This window comes from Megalobrama amblycephala, linkage group LG6 (assembly GCF_018812025.1).
Source record: "Megalobrama amblycephala isolate DHTTF-2021 linkage group LG6, ASM1881202v1, whole genome shotgun sequence".
Taxonomy (NCBI): domain Eukaryota; kingdom Metazoa; phylum Chordata; class Actinopteri; order Cypriniformes; family Xenocyprididae; genus Megalobrama; species Megalobrama amblycephala.
In genome coordinates this window covers 14,230,431-14,248,063 of record NC_063049.1, presented here as the reverse complement: position 1 = coordinate 14,248,063, position 17,633 = coordinate 14,230,431, and the positions used below count along the sequence as shown (strand labels likewise).

Sequence of the window (17,633 nt, the reverse complement as noted above, 5' to 3'; positions counted from 1 at the left end):
CCCTTAATCATCATCTGGTATTGTTTAAAGCCCTTTAAAACTAATTTTGACCTTCAACCGTTTGGAGGCCATTGAAGTCCACTATAAGGAGAATAATCCTGGAATGTTTTCATCAAAAACCTTCATTTCTTTTCGACTGAAGAAAGAAGGACATGTACATCTTGGATGACATGGGTGAGTAAATTATCAGGAAAATTTTATTTGAAAGTGGACTTATCCTAGATTGGCCGGTATAACATGATGGCGATAGAGAAGCGACGGCAAGCACGACTGTCAATCCAATTCCTTTTAACCTCTCGAAGATGCTGAATGTCTTTTTTAGTTTAGCAAACAAATCGCTTGAGTGGGTGTAAATACCACTCACTTTCATGTTTTTTTTTTTTTTGCACAACCTGCAAAAATCGCTCGATGCCATTGCTGCTTCTGCAAACCGCTGATCAATGCTACAAACCAATACAAACTAAACCTGTCTCTAGTTTTCGCGTCGCTCTGCAAAGTACGTCACCCGGATTGTTGATCTGATTAGTTGAAGTTCCAATTTCGTGAATAATGCTCATTGATCACGCCTCTTGTGCAGTAGACAATACATAGTAGACTCCCCAGACCAATGTTCAATTTTAAATTAAGCTTGGTCTGGTGATAGCCAGACAAGACTTATCCTTTAAGCTCAGAAATCACGCCTGTAACATACTGCTCCGAGACAGGAAAGGTTGAGGATCCAAATGCAGTAATCCACAATTGAGGTCCAAAACAGGCAAAGGGTCATAACTAAACAGGAAGGCAGTCCAAACAAACAGAGTAATCAAGGTTGATAAGCTGAACAAGGTGGCGTGGTCCAATAAGTGTCCATTGTAACAAACAAGTGAACAGAGGAGAAGGGTCTGGCTGCAGACCATGGCTGCGTCCGAAAACTGGAAAATGCTGCCTTCTGAGGACACATTTCAAGGTAGGAAGACATCAAGGCACGTCTGAATCCAATGTTAGCTTCACTTCCTGTTTCCTGAGATACCTTTATTACCTTTACCGTTACCTTATTTGCGTCATGAGAGGGGCTCTCCCATCTCCTTTAACCCTCTGGAGTCTGAGGCTGATTTGGGGCCTGGAGAAGTTTTGACATGCCCTGACATTTGTGCTTTTTTCAGTTGTTCATAAACATATTAATGACACAAGTGTCATTACACTGTATTCAGCACAAACTAGGCTACCATAATATGTGAGGAACATGTGTGTACATGTTTGTGTTTTTGAAGGAATAACGTTTATGCGTGGTTACTGAAAAAACAAAAAACTTAAGTCACTGATATAAGGCCAATAAAAGTATATTAAATCTGTGTTCACAAGACTTTTGGGTATTGAAGGTTGTAGACTAGAGTTTTTGCTTCAAAATTATGTAAAAATTATGCTGACTACTCTTTCATTTATAACAATATACTGATTTAGTTTTTGTAAGACACTTTTTGCCAAGAAACACGGTATGCGAGGAGGCGTGAATCTCCATGAATAATGGCTCATTCTCACCTGTGAAGACAAAAGAATTGAATAGTAATGACCTGAAAAGACTTGCATATTAATGAGGCATTTCAGTCAGGTAGGCTGTGAAAAAAAACTTCTGTGATGTCTCAAGCTCATCTGTCACGTAACTCATGAAGACGAGATAGATCCAAATGCAGCAATGGTGTTTATTGAGGGCAAATCCATAAGGCGTAATCCAGAGTACAGGCAGGGGTCAGAATCCAAAACAACAGTTAACACTGACATTACCCCCCCTTAAAGGAGCGGCTACCAGACGCTTCCATCCGAAAAAACAAAAACACAAACAACTCAGGAGGGAGGTGGACTGGAGGAGGATCAGGGGGAGGGATGGTGGGCCAGATCCCGGGTGCTCCACTGAACGCCAGGGCGGTGCTGGAGGAACTGACCAGGCGAATACTGGCAGGACTGGAGTCCTGGCTGATTGCCAGGGCGGCGCTGGAGGAACCGACCAGGCTGGTACCAGTGGGTCTGGAATCCTGGCTGATTGCCAGGGTGGCGCCGGAGGAACTGACCAGGCCGGTTCCAGCGGGTCTGGAGTCCTGGCTGATTGCCAGGGTGGTGCCGGAGGAACTGACCAGGCCGGTTCCAGCGGGTCTGGAGTCCTGGCTGATTGCCAGGGTGGTGCCGGAGGAACTGACCAGGCCGATTCCAACGGTTCAGACGGCCTGGGCAGTGGCGGCAGGGCAGAAGACTTGGATGACGGCGGCAGGACAGAAGGTCTGGGCGGTGGCGGCAAGACAGAAGGTCTGGGTGGCGGCGGCGACAGGGCAGACCAAGGGTGCTCCGTGACCATCTCAGGAAGAATGGTCTGCTCTGGGACGGCAGCGGGCTCGGGCTGCTCTGGGACGGCAGCGGGCTCGGGCTGCTCTGGGACGGCAGCGGGCTCGGGCTGCTTCGGTGGCGCCGGCAGGGCAAGGCGCTTCGGTGGCGCCGGCAGGGCAAGGCGCTTCGGTGGCGCCGGCAGGGCAAGGCGCTTCGGTGGCGCCGGCAGGGCAAGGCGCTTCGGTGGCGCCGGCAGGGCAAGGCGCGTCGGTGGCGCCGGCAGGGCAAGGCGCTTCGGTGGCGCCGGCAGGGCAAGGCGCGTCGGTGGCGCCGGCAGGGCAAGGCGCGTCGGTGGCGCCGGCAGGGCAAGGCGCTTCGGTGGCGCCGGCAGGGCAAGGCGCTTCGGTGGCGCCGGCAGGGCAAGGCGCTTGGAGAACCCACGAACAACCACTAGAGTGGTCGCCAGGCCTTGTAGGACGGAGGAAGCCCTTTTCCTCCTTCTCCTCCGCTTATGAGGGTGAGGCGGTGGCTCACCCAAACTGGCTGGAGGGACTCACTGGCTGGAGCGGACTCACTGGCTGGAGCGGACTCACTGGCTGGAGCGGACTCACTGGCTGGAGCGGGCTCTGGAGCGGACTCACTGGCTGGAGTGGACTCACTGGCTGGAGCAAGCTCTGGAGTGGACTCACTGGCTGGAGCGGGCTCTGGAGTGGACTCACTGGCTGGAGCGGGCTCTGGAGTGGACTCACTGGCTGGAGCGGGCTCTGGAGTGGACTCACTGGCTGGAGCGGGCTCTGGAGTGGACTCACTGGCTGGAGCGGGCTCTGGAGTGGACTCACTGGCTGGAGCGGGCTCTGGAGTGGACTCACTGGCTGGAGCGGGCTCTGGAACGGACTCACTGGCTGGAGCGGGCTCTGGAACGGACTCACTGGCTGGAGCGGGCTCTGGAGTGGACTTACTGGCTGGAGCGGGCTCTGGAGTGGACTCACTGGCCGGAGCGGCCTCCGGGCCCTGACGTCCGAAGGAAACCTTCTTCCTTCTCCTCCTCCTCGCTTTACCGGGGTGAAGCTGAGGCTCAGTGCCCACCTCCCCGGTGACTTCAGAGACGGATTCATGGTCAGGAGCATGCACACTGCCTGGTTGACTTGGTGAGGCCCAATCTACCCGGTGGCGAAGATAGGCGGCGAATCTCCAGAAATCCAAGTCCAGTAGCCCCTCCATCTCACACCGAGGTAGAGGATCGTCAATGCAGCCATTAAAGATATCCTTCAGCGCCGCATCGTTGTACCTCAGCCCCACCGCCATCGTCCAAAAGACCTTGGCAAAGCATCCTACCTCTTCTCCCTCCTGGCGTAACGCCATCACTGCCCCAAGCAGAGCCACACGCTCCCTGCATGTGCCTGACAAAATAGTCCTCATGCTGCTGGATCTTAAGTGGTGGTTCATTCTGTCACGTAACTCATGAAGACGAGATAGATCCAAATGCAGCAATGGTGTTTATTGAGGGCAAATCCATAAGACGTAATCCAGAGTACAGGCAGGGGTCAGAATCCAAAACAACAGTCCAAACATAAAACAAGAAACAAGAAACTACAAACCAAAACGGGGAAACATGAAAACCAGGGATCAGACTCGAGGGTGACATTCAACAATGAACCACAAGAACAGACAGAAACAACTCAGACTAAATACACAGACACTAATGACAAAATAAACAACAGCTGGGTGCAATGATGAATAGTGATTAGTCCGGGGAGTGTGTATGGGAAATGTAGTCCATGAAATGGGTGAAACAGAGAGTCCGGGAAGGAGTGCCCTCTAGTGGCTGAAGGGCACTCTCACAGGTGATCGTGACATCATCATGGTATATGAAACATACAGAAAAATTTTATTACAATATAAAATAATGGTTTTATATTATACTTTAAAATATAATGTATTTCTGTGATGCAAAGAGTCTGAATATAGGCTTTTAGTTTAAAAGCATGCACATTTGGAGAAATATAGGATTCTCATATGTTTATGTCAATTTTCTATACAGAGGAGTTATTTTTTATTTAATATTCATTGTTATCTCTATGAGCGCTGGTGTTTGCAATTCATACTGCAGCCAGAGGGCGCTCTGTGCATTTTAGTCCACAAATTCACCTAAGAAGAAGACGATATTCCATGAATGGTGTTTACCAATTCATACTACAGCCGGAGGGCGCTAAAGAAACAAAAACTCACTTAAAACTTATCAATAGAAGAAAACAAACAGGAATTTACTGAATGTCTTCCAGAGATCGCTAACCATGGCTTTTTCATCCAGATAAACAATTTTCAAGGCAATAAATACACGATTGAGATGATGAATGCATGTGTTGTCTCTGAATTTGCCTGTGAATAGCGCTGGCTCCGTGGGTGTGGCCGCATTAGTGGGTAATGAGCTGAATCACGGACTTCTGACATGGCTCTCTTTTCATACAGATTACATAAACACAGAATGTTTGTTTTCGATTTGACTTGCACGATTTAAAACCTGACATTTCAACGTTTTGTTAGACATAAGTATGAATTTTTTGTGATTAGTATTCACTAAGTTACACTTCATTTTCTGAGAACTATCAGATTGGACTTTGTTCAGTGGGAGATGAGAGATCACGCATCATGTTAGTTTTCTTTATTTTACAAAAAGCACAACATTTTTTTACTCAGTGTATACAAATAAAAGGAGATATTCTATAGTTTCAATTGATGTATTACTTATGTCTCTATGACAAAAAATGACAGAGTATTTTAAGTCTGTTTTGCTGCAATGTGAAAAAAACCTGCAAAACGCGCCGGCGCGTTTTTAGACCTCAGAGTGTTAAATGTGTCCCAGACTTTTCCACTTCTTTCTGCACATTTCCTCTGAATAAACACAACTCGTCAGCGGGAAAGTAGTTGTAAAATATGGCGAATAAGCTAAATTTGCTAGCTTGTAGCCTCAATTTTATATATATATATATGCTATATAGCTCAAATTGAGTAAAGACCATTTTTTACAACTTACTCGATTGTCCGACCTCCTCACTCACTTTCTTCCAAACAAGATCCTTTTTATTCCTGTTTCTATAAAAGTATAATGATGTAGAGTACAACGGGGCTAAAGGCGCCACGGGGCAAAAGGCGCCTTTGATTTTATTTCCCTCTAGACCACTAGAAGGCACAAAACTTGCTGCAGCACTTTCCTAAACATTTGTATTTCAAAATACACTTGCAAAATTGACGCAATAGCGGGCAGCAACGCAAAGTAGATTCTGATGTAGTTTGATCTAATATTTGAAGTTTTTTAAAATGTTGATTTTGTCAGGGTTGGAAGGAACGAGGACTCAAATGCAGGAAGAGAGGGCTTTTTATTAAATAAAAGACAACAAAAACTACCCCGTGGGGGAAAACAGACTTGACAAAGAGGGAACACACATGGGAAAATACGACGACCGAATATACAACAACAAACCAACACAGGACTGCAAACACAAGGAGAATAAGTAGGGAACAAACAAGGCAGGTAATGATGTAGAACAGGTGGGGCAAATTAACCAATGAACAGATAACAAGATGGGCGGGGTCCAGACAATAGACAGGTGAGCACATGGCACAAGAAAACACAAACCAGCTGGGTGCAATGAAACAGGATAATGAGTCTGGGAAGTGTGTTATGGGAAATTGAGTTCACGGGTGTGGTGAGGAACATTCGAACAGTCGGGTTTGAGTGCCCTCTGGTGGCTAACTAGGGCACTCCAACTGGTGATCATGACATAACCCCCTCCCTACGGAGCGGCTACCAGACGCTCCACCAGACAACAAAACAAAAAATAAAACAAAATCTCAGGAGGGAGGTGGACTGGAGGAGGATCAGGGGGAGGGATGGCAGGCCAGGTCCAGAGTCCCCGACTGAAGGCCAGGGGGGAGCCGGAGGAACAGGCCATGGGGACTCCATGAAGGTCGGAGTCTTGTCTGAGAGCCAGGGTGGTGCTGGAGGAACTGACCAGGCGGGTTCCAGCAGGTCTGGAGTCCTGTCTGATTGCCAGGGCGGCGCTGGAGGAACTGACCAGGCAGGCGCCAGCAGGTCTGGAGTCCTGGGTGATTGCCAGGGCGGCACTGGAGGAACTGACCAGGCGGGTTCCAGCAGGTCTGGAGTCCTGTCTGATTGCCAGGGCGGCGCTGGAGGAACTGACCAGGCAGGCGCCAGCAGGTCTGGAGTCCTGGCTGATTGCCAGGGCGGCGCTGGAGGAACTGACCAGGCGGGCTCCGGCAGGTCTGGAGTCCTGGCTGACTGCCAGGGCGGTGCTGGAGGAACAGACCAGGTGGGTTTCAACTGTTCAGACGGCCTGGGCGGTGGCAGGGTGGACCAAGGGTGCTCCGTGGCCATATCAGGGAGAGCGGGCTGCTCCGGGACGGCAGCGGGCTCGGGCTGCTCTGGAACGACGGCAGCGGGCTCGGGCTGCTCTGGAACGACGGCAGCGGGCTCGGGCTGCTCTGGAACGACGGCAGCGGGCTCGGGCTGCTCTGGAACGACGGCAGCGGGCTCGGGCTGCTCTGGAACGACGGCAGCGGGCTCGGGCTGCTCTGGAACGACGGCAGCGGGCTCGGGCTGCTCTGGAACGACGGCAGCGGGCTGCTCTTGGCCGTGGTCACCAGACCCTACGTGCGTTCTCCAAGCACACAAAACTGTCAAGACATAAAAGACAAAAGACAGTCTTCTTGGCCATGTCAGGACTCACCGGAGAGTTGTTTGACTCCAAAACCTCTGGGGTGGCCTCCAGGCCAACAGCGTGCTCTGGGAAGGCCTCCGGGCCTGCAGCGTGCTCTGGGAAGGCCTCCGGGCCGGCAGCGTGCTCTGGGAAGGCCTCCGGGCCGGCAGCGTGCTCTGGGAAGGCCTCCGGGCCGGCAGCGTGCTCTGGGAAGGCCTCCGGGCCGGCAGCGTGCTCTGGGAAGGCCTCCGGGCCAGCAGCGGGCTCTACAAGGAAATCCACCCACCCCTCAAAAGACAGATGTTCCTTGCCGAACATTCTCCATCCGCATATGGGCTCATCAAGAGCATTATTAAAAAGGTCCTTGAGAGCAGAGTCGTTGTACTCCAGCCCCTCAGCTACCCTCCTGAACTTCTGGGCAAACTCCTTCAGAACAGTCCCTTGCTGACGGAGGGATCTTAATGCAGTTACCTGGAGCATGCGCTGGTAGATGGGGTTGCAGGCAGTAGAACAGATGGTGTGAGTCCCTTCTCTGCTGAGTACCCTTGTTGGCTCTTTCATCCTCTATGCCCCTGAAATTAGGAGATGGAAAGAGGAAGATACCCATCTCTGCTGAGTCCTCTTAATGGTTGGTTTGTTCTGTCAGGGTTGGAAGGAACGAGGACTCAAATGCAGGAAGAGAGGGCTTTTTATTAAATAAAAATAAAACAAAACAAGACAACAAAAACTACCCCGTGGGGGAAAACAGACTTGACCTAGGCTAGACTTGACTTGACTTGACTTGACTTGACAAAGAGGGAACACACATGGGAAAATATGACGACCGAATATACAACAACGAACCAACACTGGACTGCAAACACAAGGAGAATAAGTAGGGAACAAACAAGGCAGGTAATGATGTGGAACAGGTGGGGCAAATTAACCAATGAACAAATAACAAGATGGGCGGGGTCCAGACAATAGACAGGTGAGCACTTGGCACAAGGAAACACAAACCAGCTGGGTGCAATGAAACAGGATAATGAGTCTGGAAAGTGTGTTATGGGAAATTGAGTTCACGGGTGTGGTGAGGAACAGTCCGGGTTGGAGTGCCCTCTGGTGGCTAACTAGGGCACTCCAACTGGTGATCATGACAGATTTAAGTAGCAAATAAGAATCCATTAAATTAATGTTTGTATTTTCAGACAAAGGTCTTCTTAATGATTTTCAGTTTTGTTCAAGGTAATTCAAGCAACAGTTTTTCAATAACGGAAGAATATGTAAAAATATGGTATTTGGGGTAAAAAGCACCCCTGCTGTTCGGGCAAAAATCACAATAATTAACATGATAATGAATAGCTGACTGACTTTTCCATTTGCTGAAATGGTTAGATTCACATAGCAAATATCATATATCAAATTGGGTATTCATCTTAGAGATAATACCCATATTTATAATGAAACAATCATATTTTAAAATGTATTGATCATCATAATAAAATATAATTTATTGTTACTACTGTAAATCTATATTAAATATTATGGGATCTTCTTCAATGCATTCAGAATCTTTACTTTAATAATTAAATTAAATAATTCTGTTTCTGTATTTCTGTATTTTTAAAATCTATTTTTATATTTTATATATAAAAAATATATCACATAGGCCTATTTTAATGACAGTATATTTATTGAAAAAAATTAATTGTTTTATTTATCAAAATAAACAGAAAATAGTACAAACTTTGCTAAAGTGATTCTTTTGAACAAGTATTAACCTAGTCATTATTAAAAACATTATTTTAGCTAAATACTGTGTGGCTTTTACCCCATGCTGGGGGGCCTTTTACCCCCCTCACCACCTCATACATTTAAGATTTTTTAACAAAATTAACCACTTTTTTTTTTTTCACACAAAATATGTTGCTCCATCAATGTCCAATACAAACATATATATTTTTCCTGCAATCATAAACTTTGAGAGTAGTGAAAAGCACAATTTTTCTTAAGGTGTGCCTTTAGCCGTCGTATAGTGACGATGATTTTGTCCTCCATTGTTGTTTTGGATTTCTGCCTCCGCTCGTAATCACGACACTACTAGAGCAAGCGCCTGATTGGTTAACGCGGCGAATTTTCGCTATATTTTTCAACTTGTGCGATTCACGCGTTATGTGCGTCAAATGGCCGAAATGCTCAATTCGCGCTGCGTCATTTGTGCGAATCGCGCCACGCTTAACGCTTCATTCGCGTCTGGTGTGAACGCACCATTAAGCTGTATGATGTACCTTTGACCTGTATTGTAATGTAATGTACAGTCAAAGCTTACCTTATGAAAATTAAGAAATGGCTTTATTATATTTATTTATTATGTCCAAAAGATTTTTGAAAAAAATACTATGGTTAAACTATGTTTGATTTGGGGTTATCATGGTTTAAATACATCAGTCATGTCTTTTTTTGGTACTTTCAGTAAAAGGATAAAACTAGGCTTTCAGATATTTAATTTCACTAACATTTTTCCAGAACAGTGCTTCAGAAAATTGGTCTGGATGGGAAAGTTAGTCCTCAACAGGCAAGAAAGAAATGGGACTTAAAACAAAAAAATAAGGTATCATTTTACAAATGTTGTGGGACAGATTTTCTATGTATTGTACATTTCTAAATCTCTATTTCTGTAGGAGCTGAAAAACCCACCAACTGGTTCAGGGGTGGACAAGGGAGAGAACACCGCTGCATCATGGCCCTGGTTCACCCTAATAGATGAGGCTTTGGGTCAGAGGCATTCAGTTACCCCTCTAGTACTGTGTGCCCCAATGCCCCTGGCCTCTTCCACTAGTGATGAACCATGGCCAGTTCCTCTCCATTGCCCCTCAATGAAAACAGTCCGCCAGTGGACAGTGGACAAAGAGAGAGACGCAGGAGCAGGAAGAGGAGCTTCCTAGATATCTTCAGGGAGGACATGGCCAGAGAGGAAGCCAGGGAAGAGACCAGACAGAGAGCAGCAGATAAGAAAAATTGATTTGTATATATTTTGTAACTCCTGTGATTTTGTGTTTTCCTGGGATTTTCTTGTGTTAATATTGCAGTGTTTTAGTTTTGTATTTATTTATGTAGAAATGGAAGTAAATGGAAATAAAAATGCCCTCCTCCCCTCCCTCCCACATCAACTTTTATAGCTGATGATTTTGCAACATTTTTCACACACAAAATAACCATCAGCACCCAATTCTCCACACCACACACTGATAATAACATCTCAAAGGAAAACACACACACATTCTCCCCTGCTTCTCCATGCTCACTGATGCAGATGTTTCCAAACTCATCCTTTCCAATCACCCTACTACCTGTTCGCTAGACCCTATCCCCACTCATCTTCTTCAGGCCATCTCCTCCTCAATTGTACCTGCACTCACTCACATTATCAATTCTTCCCTTCACACTGGAACACTTCCCTCAGCTTTTAAGCAGGCTAGGATTACCCCACCGCTTAAAAAACCCACTCTGAATCCAGCACTTTTAGAAAACTACAGACCAGTATTCCTTCTTCCTTTCATTGCAAAGACACTTGAGAGAATTGTATTCAACCAACTGTCTACTTATCTCACACAGAACAACCTCCTTGACAACCAACAGTCTGGCTTCAAGAGTGGCCACTCAACTGAGACAGCCCTGCTCTCAGTCACTGAAGCCCTGAGAGCAACTTCAAAATCATCAGTACTCATCTTGCTGGAACTGTCTGCTGCTTTTGACACAGTTAACCCTCTGGAGTCTGAGGCTGATTTTGGGCCCTGGAGAAGTTTTGACATGCTCTGACATTTGTGCTTTTATCAGTTGATTATAAACATATTAATGACAAAAGTGTCATTAAACTGTATTCAGCACAAACTAGGCTACCATAATATGTGAGGAACATGTATGTACATTTTGTGTTTTTAAAGGAATAATGTTTATGCGTGGTTATTGAAAAAACAAAACAAAAAAAGTAACTGAAACAATACCTCAAAATGCATACTAAATGTTTTTTCACAAGACTTTTGAGAATTGTATATTTTAGTGTAGAGTTTTTGCTTCAAAATGATGTGGAAATGATCCTCCCTACTCTGACACATAAAACATTGTATTGATTTTAAATTTCTAAGACACTTTTTGTTTAGCTAGGCCATATGCGAAGAGGTGTGACTCTTCATGAATAATGAAGTGATTTACACCTGGGGAGATTAAGACCCTGCCCCTAATGAGCCGCATAATGAGCCATTCAGTCAGGAATGTGACTGAGTCAACTAAGAAAATGCAAAGACAAGACATATCATTGTTTTTTTTCTTTTTTATTTAAAATAAAGTTAACAATATAATCCACATATAAACTAGGGTCAAAGGCACATTTTGTGTATACAGGCAAATAAAGGTAAGGTTTATAAAAAAAAGCCCACTTTTACACCCTATACATAACCTGCTTGATCACATATAGATAATCTTTGCAGCCCAATGGTCAGTGAGAGGTGGTGAACAGAGAATCTGAACAGTCACACATCTGTGTGCCATTTTTGAAAACAGTTCCTTTTCAACTGAAGACACAAGTAAATGTCACATGCCTGGCATTTCCAAGGTGTGTCTTGCCTTTTACCAAGCTGTACTTTGCAAAGCAGGCAGTTCCGTTTGAACATTTTGAAGAGACTCTTAGGAGTGTGTTCATCAGCAGGACGCAGCTGTGGTCCAGGTTCCCGTGCAGGTAGGAATCTCAGAGTCTGTGGAACCATGTCAGTGTCATTATCTGTTTTCCATGACAGAGCTGAATGCCTGTTGCTTGTCTGAATGTTTTTCTTGGCCTTTTTTGCAAGGGGTTTTGGAGCACTCTCATTAGGGCTATAGCTGGAGAAAAAAAAACAGTGAGATGGTTATTAAACAAGGAGCTATACTATTTGCATCATCAATAACTAATACTAATATAATGTTTATTATTGTATATATTAACATTACCAAGCACTAATGCTAATATTGTGCACGCATAAGAAAGAAAGCCATACAGACACATATATACATACACTACCGTTCAAAAGTTTGGGATCACTAAGATTTGTAATGTTTTTAAAATACGTTTCGTCTGCTCACCAAGGCAACATTTATTTAATTAAAAATACAGTAAAAACAGGAATATTGTGAAATATTATTCCAATTTAAAATAACTGTGTACTATTTAAATATATTTCACAAAGTCATTTATTCTTGTGATGTCAAAGCTGAATATTCACCATCATTACTCCAGTCTTCAGTGTCACATGATCCTTCAGAAATCATTCTAATATGATGATTTGCAGCTCAAGAAACATTTCTGAACAACTGTAAACAATAAATGTCTCTTGAGTAGCAAATCCTCATATTAGAATGATTTCTGAAGGATCATGTGACACTGTAGACTAAATAGTACACAGTTATTTTAAATTGGAATAATATTTCACAATATTACTGTTTTTACTGTATTTTTAATTGAATAAATGTAGCCTTGGTGAGCAGATGAAACTTATTTTAAAAACATAAAAAATCTTAGTGATCCCAAACTTTTGAACGGTAGTGTACATAGGCCTACCATATAGTGGGTGAACATGTACTTACTCTTTCTCATTATCGCCTGTGTTGCTGGGTGCCCTCTTAGTGGGAATTGCAGGTGAATGTGAGAGTGATGGATCCACATTTCTAAAACAAAACAAAAAAAACTGTTATTATTAGCATATAAGATACTACTCTCATACCATTACCTATGCATAACGGACAGGAAAGTAACAGGTATACAAGCATGCTGTATATGTCTGTCAACTGGCCATTACCGGACAAAGTGTGCGAATGTGTAAACGTTACAGTCTGCTATATCAGTTTGCACATATAGTGGGTAAACGTGTACTTACTCTTTCTCATTATCGCCTGTGTTGCTGCGTGCCCTCTTAGTGAGAATTGCAGGTGAATGCGAGAGTGATGGATCCACATTTCTAAAACAAAACAAAAAAACTGTTGTTATTATTAGCATATAAGATACTACTCTCATACCATTAGCTATGCATAACTGACAGGAAATTAACAGGTATACAAGCATGCTGTATATGTCTGTCAATTGGCCATTACCGGACAAAGTGTGCGAATGTGTAAACGTTACAGTCTGCTATATCAGTTAGCACATTTAGTGAATAGCAACACGTTCGCGCATTTCACAACCAAGCATATTTTAGCACATTCACGTCTATCATAATATGCTATTCAACTGCATGCAGTTAATCGATCTAACGCGTGTATCCAACGTATCTATGCATATTAATAACAAGTCGAATATCAACAGAAAAGCATTCTATTTATAAGCATTTTTATGAGATAAAGTTATATAGAGTTATATAGATAGGCCTAGATGTAAATATAAGACAAATATATATGTACGCTTATATAGAAAAAACACGTCAAATAATTTAAGTAAAACTAAATCACTTACTCATCAGAAACTGTATCTTCAGCTGGATCAAGTCGCTCTTCAAAATGCAGACGTTCATCGTCAGAGTCGTGTTCTTCTTCCGAGGAAAAAGTGAACTCTTCCTCACTGTCCAGGACCATCTGAAGAGCCTGCTCACCTGAGTAGTGATGCTTTTTAAGACGCTGTTAGGGGCGTTTACAGTTTGCATAGATCGCCTCAGCACATTATCTTATGAATAGAGCGCTCTGCGCGTGGGCGGGCACACATTAAAGATAATTAGGTAAGACAGGAGAAACAGTACCTCTCTTTACTTTTATACTGATTACATAAAGGGAGAATATTTTTTTTAGAATTTATTTGTTTCGTTTAAAAGTAGACACTTAAAGCTTTGCAAAGACATATCTCTCATGTCCATGTAGCATGTATAAGCCGTCTATTTTAGTTACTTTTAGTGACCTTTTAGAATGATGTTTGCAGAGACGGAGATGGCAGGACAGCACACCCTGTATATTTTATTTATTTTTAAAAAGCACAAAGTTTTATTTTGATTGTGAGTGTACACAAAAAAAAGAAGACATTCTATAGTTTCATTTGATATATTACTTATGTCTCTATGATAAAAATGACGGAGTATTTTAAGTCTGTTTTGCTGCAATGTGAAAAAAAAACTGCAAAACGCGCCGGCGCGTTTTTAGACCTCAGAGTGTTAACCACCAGATCCTCCTGTCAACACTCATGTTGAAGGGCATCTCGGGAACGGCACTCCAGTGGTTCAAGTCTTAGGTCCTTCAGGGTATCTTGGAGAGGTGAGGTGTCCAATTCACATCATCTTGCTACTGGGGTACCTCAGGGCTCCGTGCTTGGACCACTTCTCTTCTCCATCTACATGTCATCAATAGAATCTGTCATTAAGGAACATGGTTTTTCCTATCACTGTTATGCGGATGACACACAACTCTACCTCTCGTTCCAACCAGATGATCCGACGGTTGCTGGTCGCATCGCAGCCTGCCTGACAGCCATTTCTGCCTGGATGAAGGACCATCACCTTCAACTCAACCTTGCAAAAACGAAACTGCTTGTGGTCGGAGCCAACCCAACACTTCATCACCTTTCCATTCAACTTGGGTCGCCAACCATTACTGCTTCCAGGACAGCCAGGAACCTTGGAGTGGAGATGGATGATCGTTTAAGCTTCACAGATCATATTGCTACAAACGGCCCGGTCCTGCAGATTTGCCTTGTACAACATCAGGAAGATTAGACCCTTCCTATCGGAGCATTCCACACAAATTCTTGTCCAAGCTCTTGTTCTATCCAGACTGGACTATTGTAATGCTCTCTTGGCTGGCCTTCCAGCATGCACTGTCAAGCCTCTACAACTGATCCAGAATGCAGCAGCAAGACTGGTCTTCAACGAACCGAAGAGAGCGCACGTCACTCCTCTCTTCATCAGTCTACATTGGCTGACAGTAGCTGCTCGCATCCAATTCAAGGCTCTGATGTTTGCCTACAGAACAACCACTGACTCTGCACTGCTATAACTTAACTCACTACTTCAGTTGGTCACACATTTGTCACACAATATTAAGTATTTAAAATAAAGTATATATAACTTTATTCAACACTGATGTGTGTTAACAGAGCATTGAATGATCTTTGGAACAAAAAGGTGGTGGTAAGAGGTGTAAAATGAAAATAAAAGGTAAGAACAATTTTATTAATATTTATACTCTTCAGTTATATTGTACATGATGCTGCAGGGCAGACAGTTGTGCAGCAATGTGTTCACGCAGAGCATTTCTGTTTACAGTCTCCCCAGCCACCTCTTCTTCTTCCTCCTCAGGTTACCCTTCTTCCACTGGCAAGATGGAATGTTATGTAGTATGGTGCATGCCACAACAACATCAGGGACGAATGAAGTGTCCGCCTCCAGTGCATGGAAGAAGAGTACCCTCCACCTTGTTTTTATAATGCCAAATGCTCGCTCAATGACAGAACGAGCTTTGGCATGATGAGTATTGAACCTGTACAGCAATAAAATTTAAATATAAGAAAAACATGTAATGATACTTTTCATTTATTGATTAACTTATTTATATTTTTCCAAACCTCTGTTGTGTCACTCCTCTTGCAGGCTGCTTGTAGGGTGTCACCAGGGCAATGGGCCAGAGCCAGGAAAGCCAACAAAGACATCAATAAACCTCGCTTTGTGGATGCATACAGCCTGCAGCTGGATTGAGTGAAACAGTTGAGTGGAACAGCCAGCTGCCTGAAACCCTCACCCACCTCACTTTGTGCATCCAAGGTGTTTGGGACACTTATCACATGTGGTGTCAGACGTCTGATGCCCTCAATGACCTCGATGGTTGGACCCCACCCATAAAGCGGGGTCTGGTCCAAGAGCTGTAATGGATGCACAGCTCAGGTGGAAATCAGGCCGTGTGTCACCCCCTTCAAAAAAGATGCGCAGGACTGTGACTGTTTGGTTGCAGATGGAATAAACTGGTGAGCTCTGCTGTGAATAGTTAATAAACAAAAACTTGTTACTTTGTCAGTTTCTTTAATAATAGCCGCCAAAGTGATGTTAAAATTAAAGGTGCCCTAGAATTGAAAATTGAATTTACCTCAGCATAGTTAAATAATTAGAGTTCTGTACATGGAAATGACATACGGTGAGTCTCAAACACCATTGTTTCCACCTTCTTATGTAAATTTGATTTTTGCAAAAGACCTCTGAAGAACAGGCGAATCTCAACATAACACCGACTGTGACGCAACAGTTGGGATCATTAATATGTACGCAGGGCTCTCAAGTGTCACGCATTGAGCGTGACAGTCACTCATTTCGGTCTTTTGTCACGCCCTCCCGCCACACATTGTATTTCTCACGCAGAAAAACTATAACTTTAATATATTTAATATGCCGCCACGCTCTCTATGGAACCGGGAAGGAATCAAGTGCGTCTCCCCTGGCGTTGTTGCCTGCCACTTATCAGCCAATCAAAAAAAAAAAGAAAAAGAAAGAGGCTACATAATAGCCAATCAAAAAATAGCATCTGGGTAAAAATTAAACACAACAACCAATGAAAAAAAAGCATATACTGGAATTGTTTCATCCGGCTCTGGTTTCACCATCATCCTCGTTTACCCACAGAGGAAACCACTGGAGCTCCGAGCATCACTTTGAGCACAGTAAGTCATGATCTCCTGTTTTAATGTTACAACAAATTCACAATTTGTTTGACACAAACAATGACAACTTGACTGCTGTTAGAGAATGTTTCCCAGATAATCAGCATCAGTTTTTCATGAATGTTTGTAACTTAGCCAACAGTTTTACAGCCTGTTCACTGACAACACCTGCTCAGAACATCTAGGCAGGGGCGTAAATCGCGTGGTAAGGAATTTTGGTGACTTGGTTGTAAACAACTAAGTTGTTGACCAAAATATTCTTCTTCAAAATTATTTATTTATTGGAGTATTTTTGAAGTAAGGAATTTTATGTTTATTGTCCCCCCTGCTGTCAGCTGAAATGTATGCCCCTGAGTCTAGGCCTAGTTATATTTTCGTTATCACACGATGACTTACATTTTGTCACATTAAACATCTCTCTCTCTCCAAATAGGCTTAATAATTTTATTAGCACTAAATAAATTAAAGTGTATTGCATTGTCAATGTTATAGGTCACTTTTAAAATCATGTCATATTTTATATCATGGCCATGGATGCATTAATCATTGCGTCTGTCTTTCAAAGATGTCAGCTAAAAGGCAACTTAGCATCCTCTCATTCACCCTGAGAGGAAAGCCCCCTAAAAAGGCCAGGTTAGAGAAGGAGGATGCAGTGCAGGTGGAAGAGGAAGAGGCAGTGCAGGTGGAAGAGGAAGAGACGGTGGAGGAGATGGCCAGGGTGTCAGAAGAGACCATCAAAACAAAAGGGAGAAAAGTACCAGGAGCAGCCACCTACAAGAGCTCTTTTAATAATGAATGGACCTCTAAATGGCCATTTATTATTGTAGGAAGCACCAGCTCCTATTACTGGTGCTCTATCTGCCGCCAAGAGAACTCCTGTGACCATCAAGGTGTGCGGGATGTGACAAGGCACATAGAAAGTAAGGGGCATCAGGCCAAACAACAAGCACTGAAGTCAACCAGCACAGTCAAAAACTTTTACTTGCCAG

General features: G+C 43.9%; 1 protein-coding gene across 2 annotated transcripts; it reads right to left on the bottom strand.

Moving 5' to 3' along the window:
• Positions 1-11,324: 11,324 nt before the first annotated feature.
• Positions 11,325-14,066, bottom strand: LOC125269944. 2 transcript variants are annotated; one of them, XM_048193050.1, is made up of 4 exons: positions 13,471-14,066; positions 12,899-12,979; positions 12,609-12,689; positions 11,325-11,867 (listed from the first exon to the last, which is right to left on the bottom strand). In XM_048193050.1, exons 1-4 carry the CDS (start codon positions 13,587-13,589, stop codon positions 11,522-11,524), a joined length of 627 nt encoding a protein of 208 aa, XP_048049007.1. In that variant the 5' UTR covers positions 13,590-14,066; the 3' UTR covers positions 11,325-11,521. The 2 variants fall into 2 exon arrangements, with proteins under 2 accessions (XP_048049007.1, XP_048049009.1); XM_048193052.1 differs by lacking the exon at positions 12,609-12,689 and having other exon boundaries at positions 11,327-11,867.
• Between the last annotated feature and the right edge of the window lie 3,567 nt (positions 14,067-17,633).

Coding starts and splice junctions, on each gene's coding strand:
- LOC125269944 (XM_048193050.1), bottom strand. CDS start 13,589: ATGGTCCTGGACAGTGAGGAAGAGTTCACTTTTTCCTCGGAAGAAGAA. Junction 12,690..12,898: donor ACAGGCGATAATGAGAAAGA/GTAAGTACACGT, acceptor GTTTTGTTTTAG/AAATGTGGATCCATCACTCT. Junction 11,868..12,608: donor ACAGGCGATAATGAGAAAGA/GTAAGTACATGT, acceptor TTTTTTCTCCAG/CTATAGCCCTAATGAGAGTG.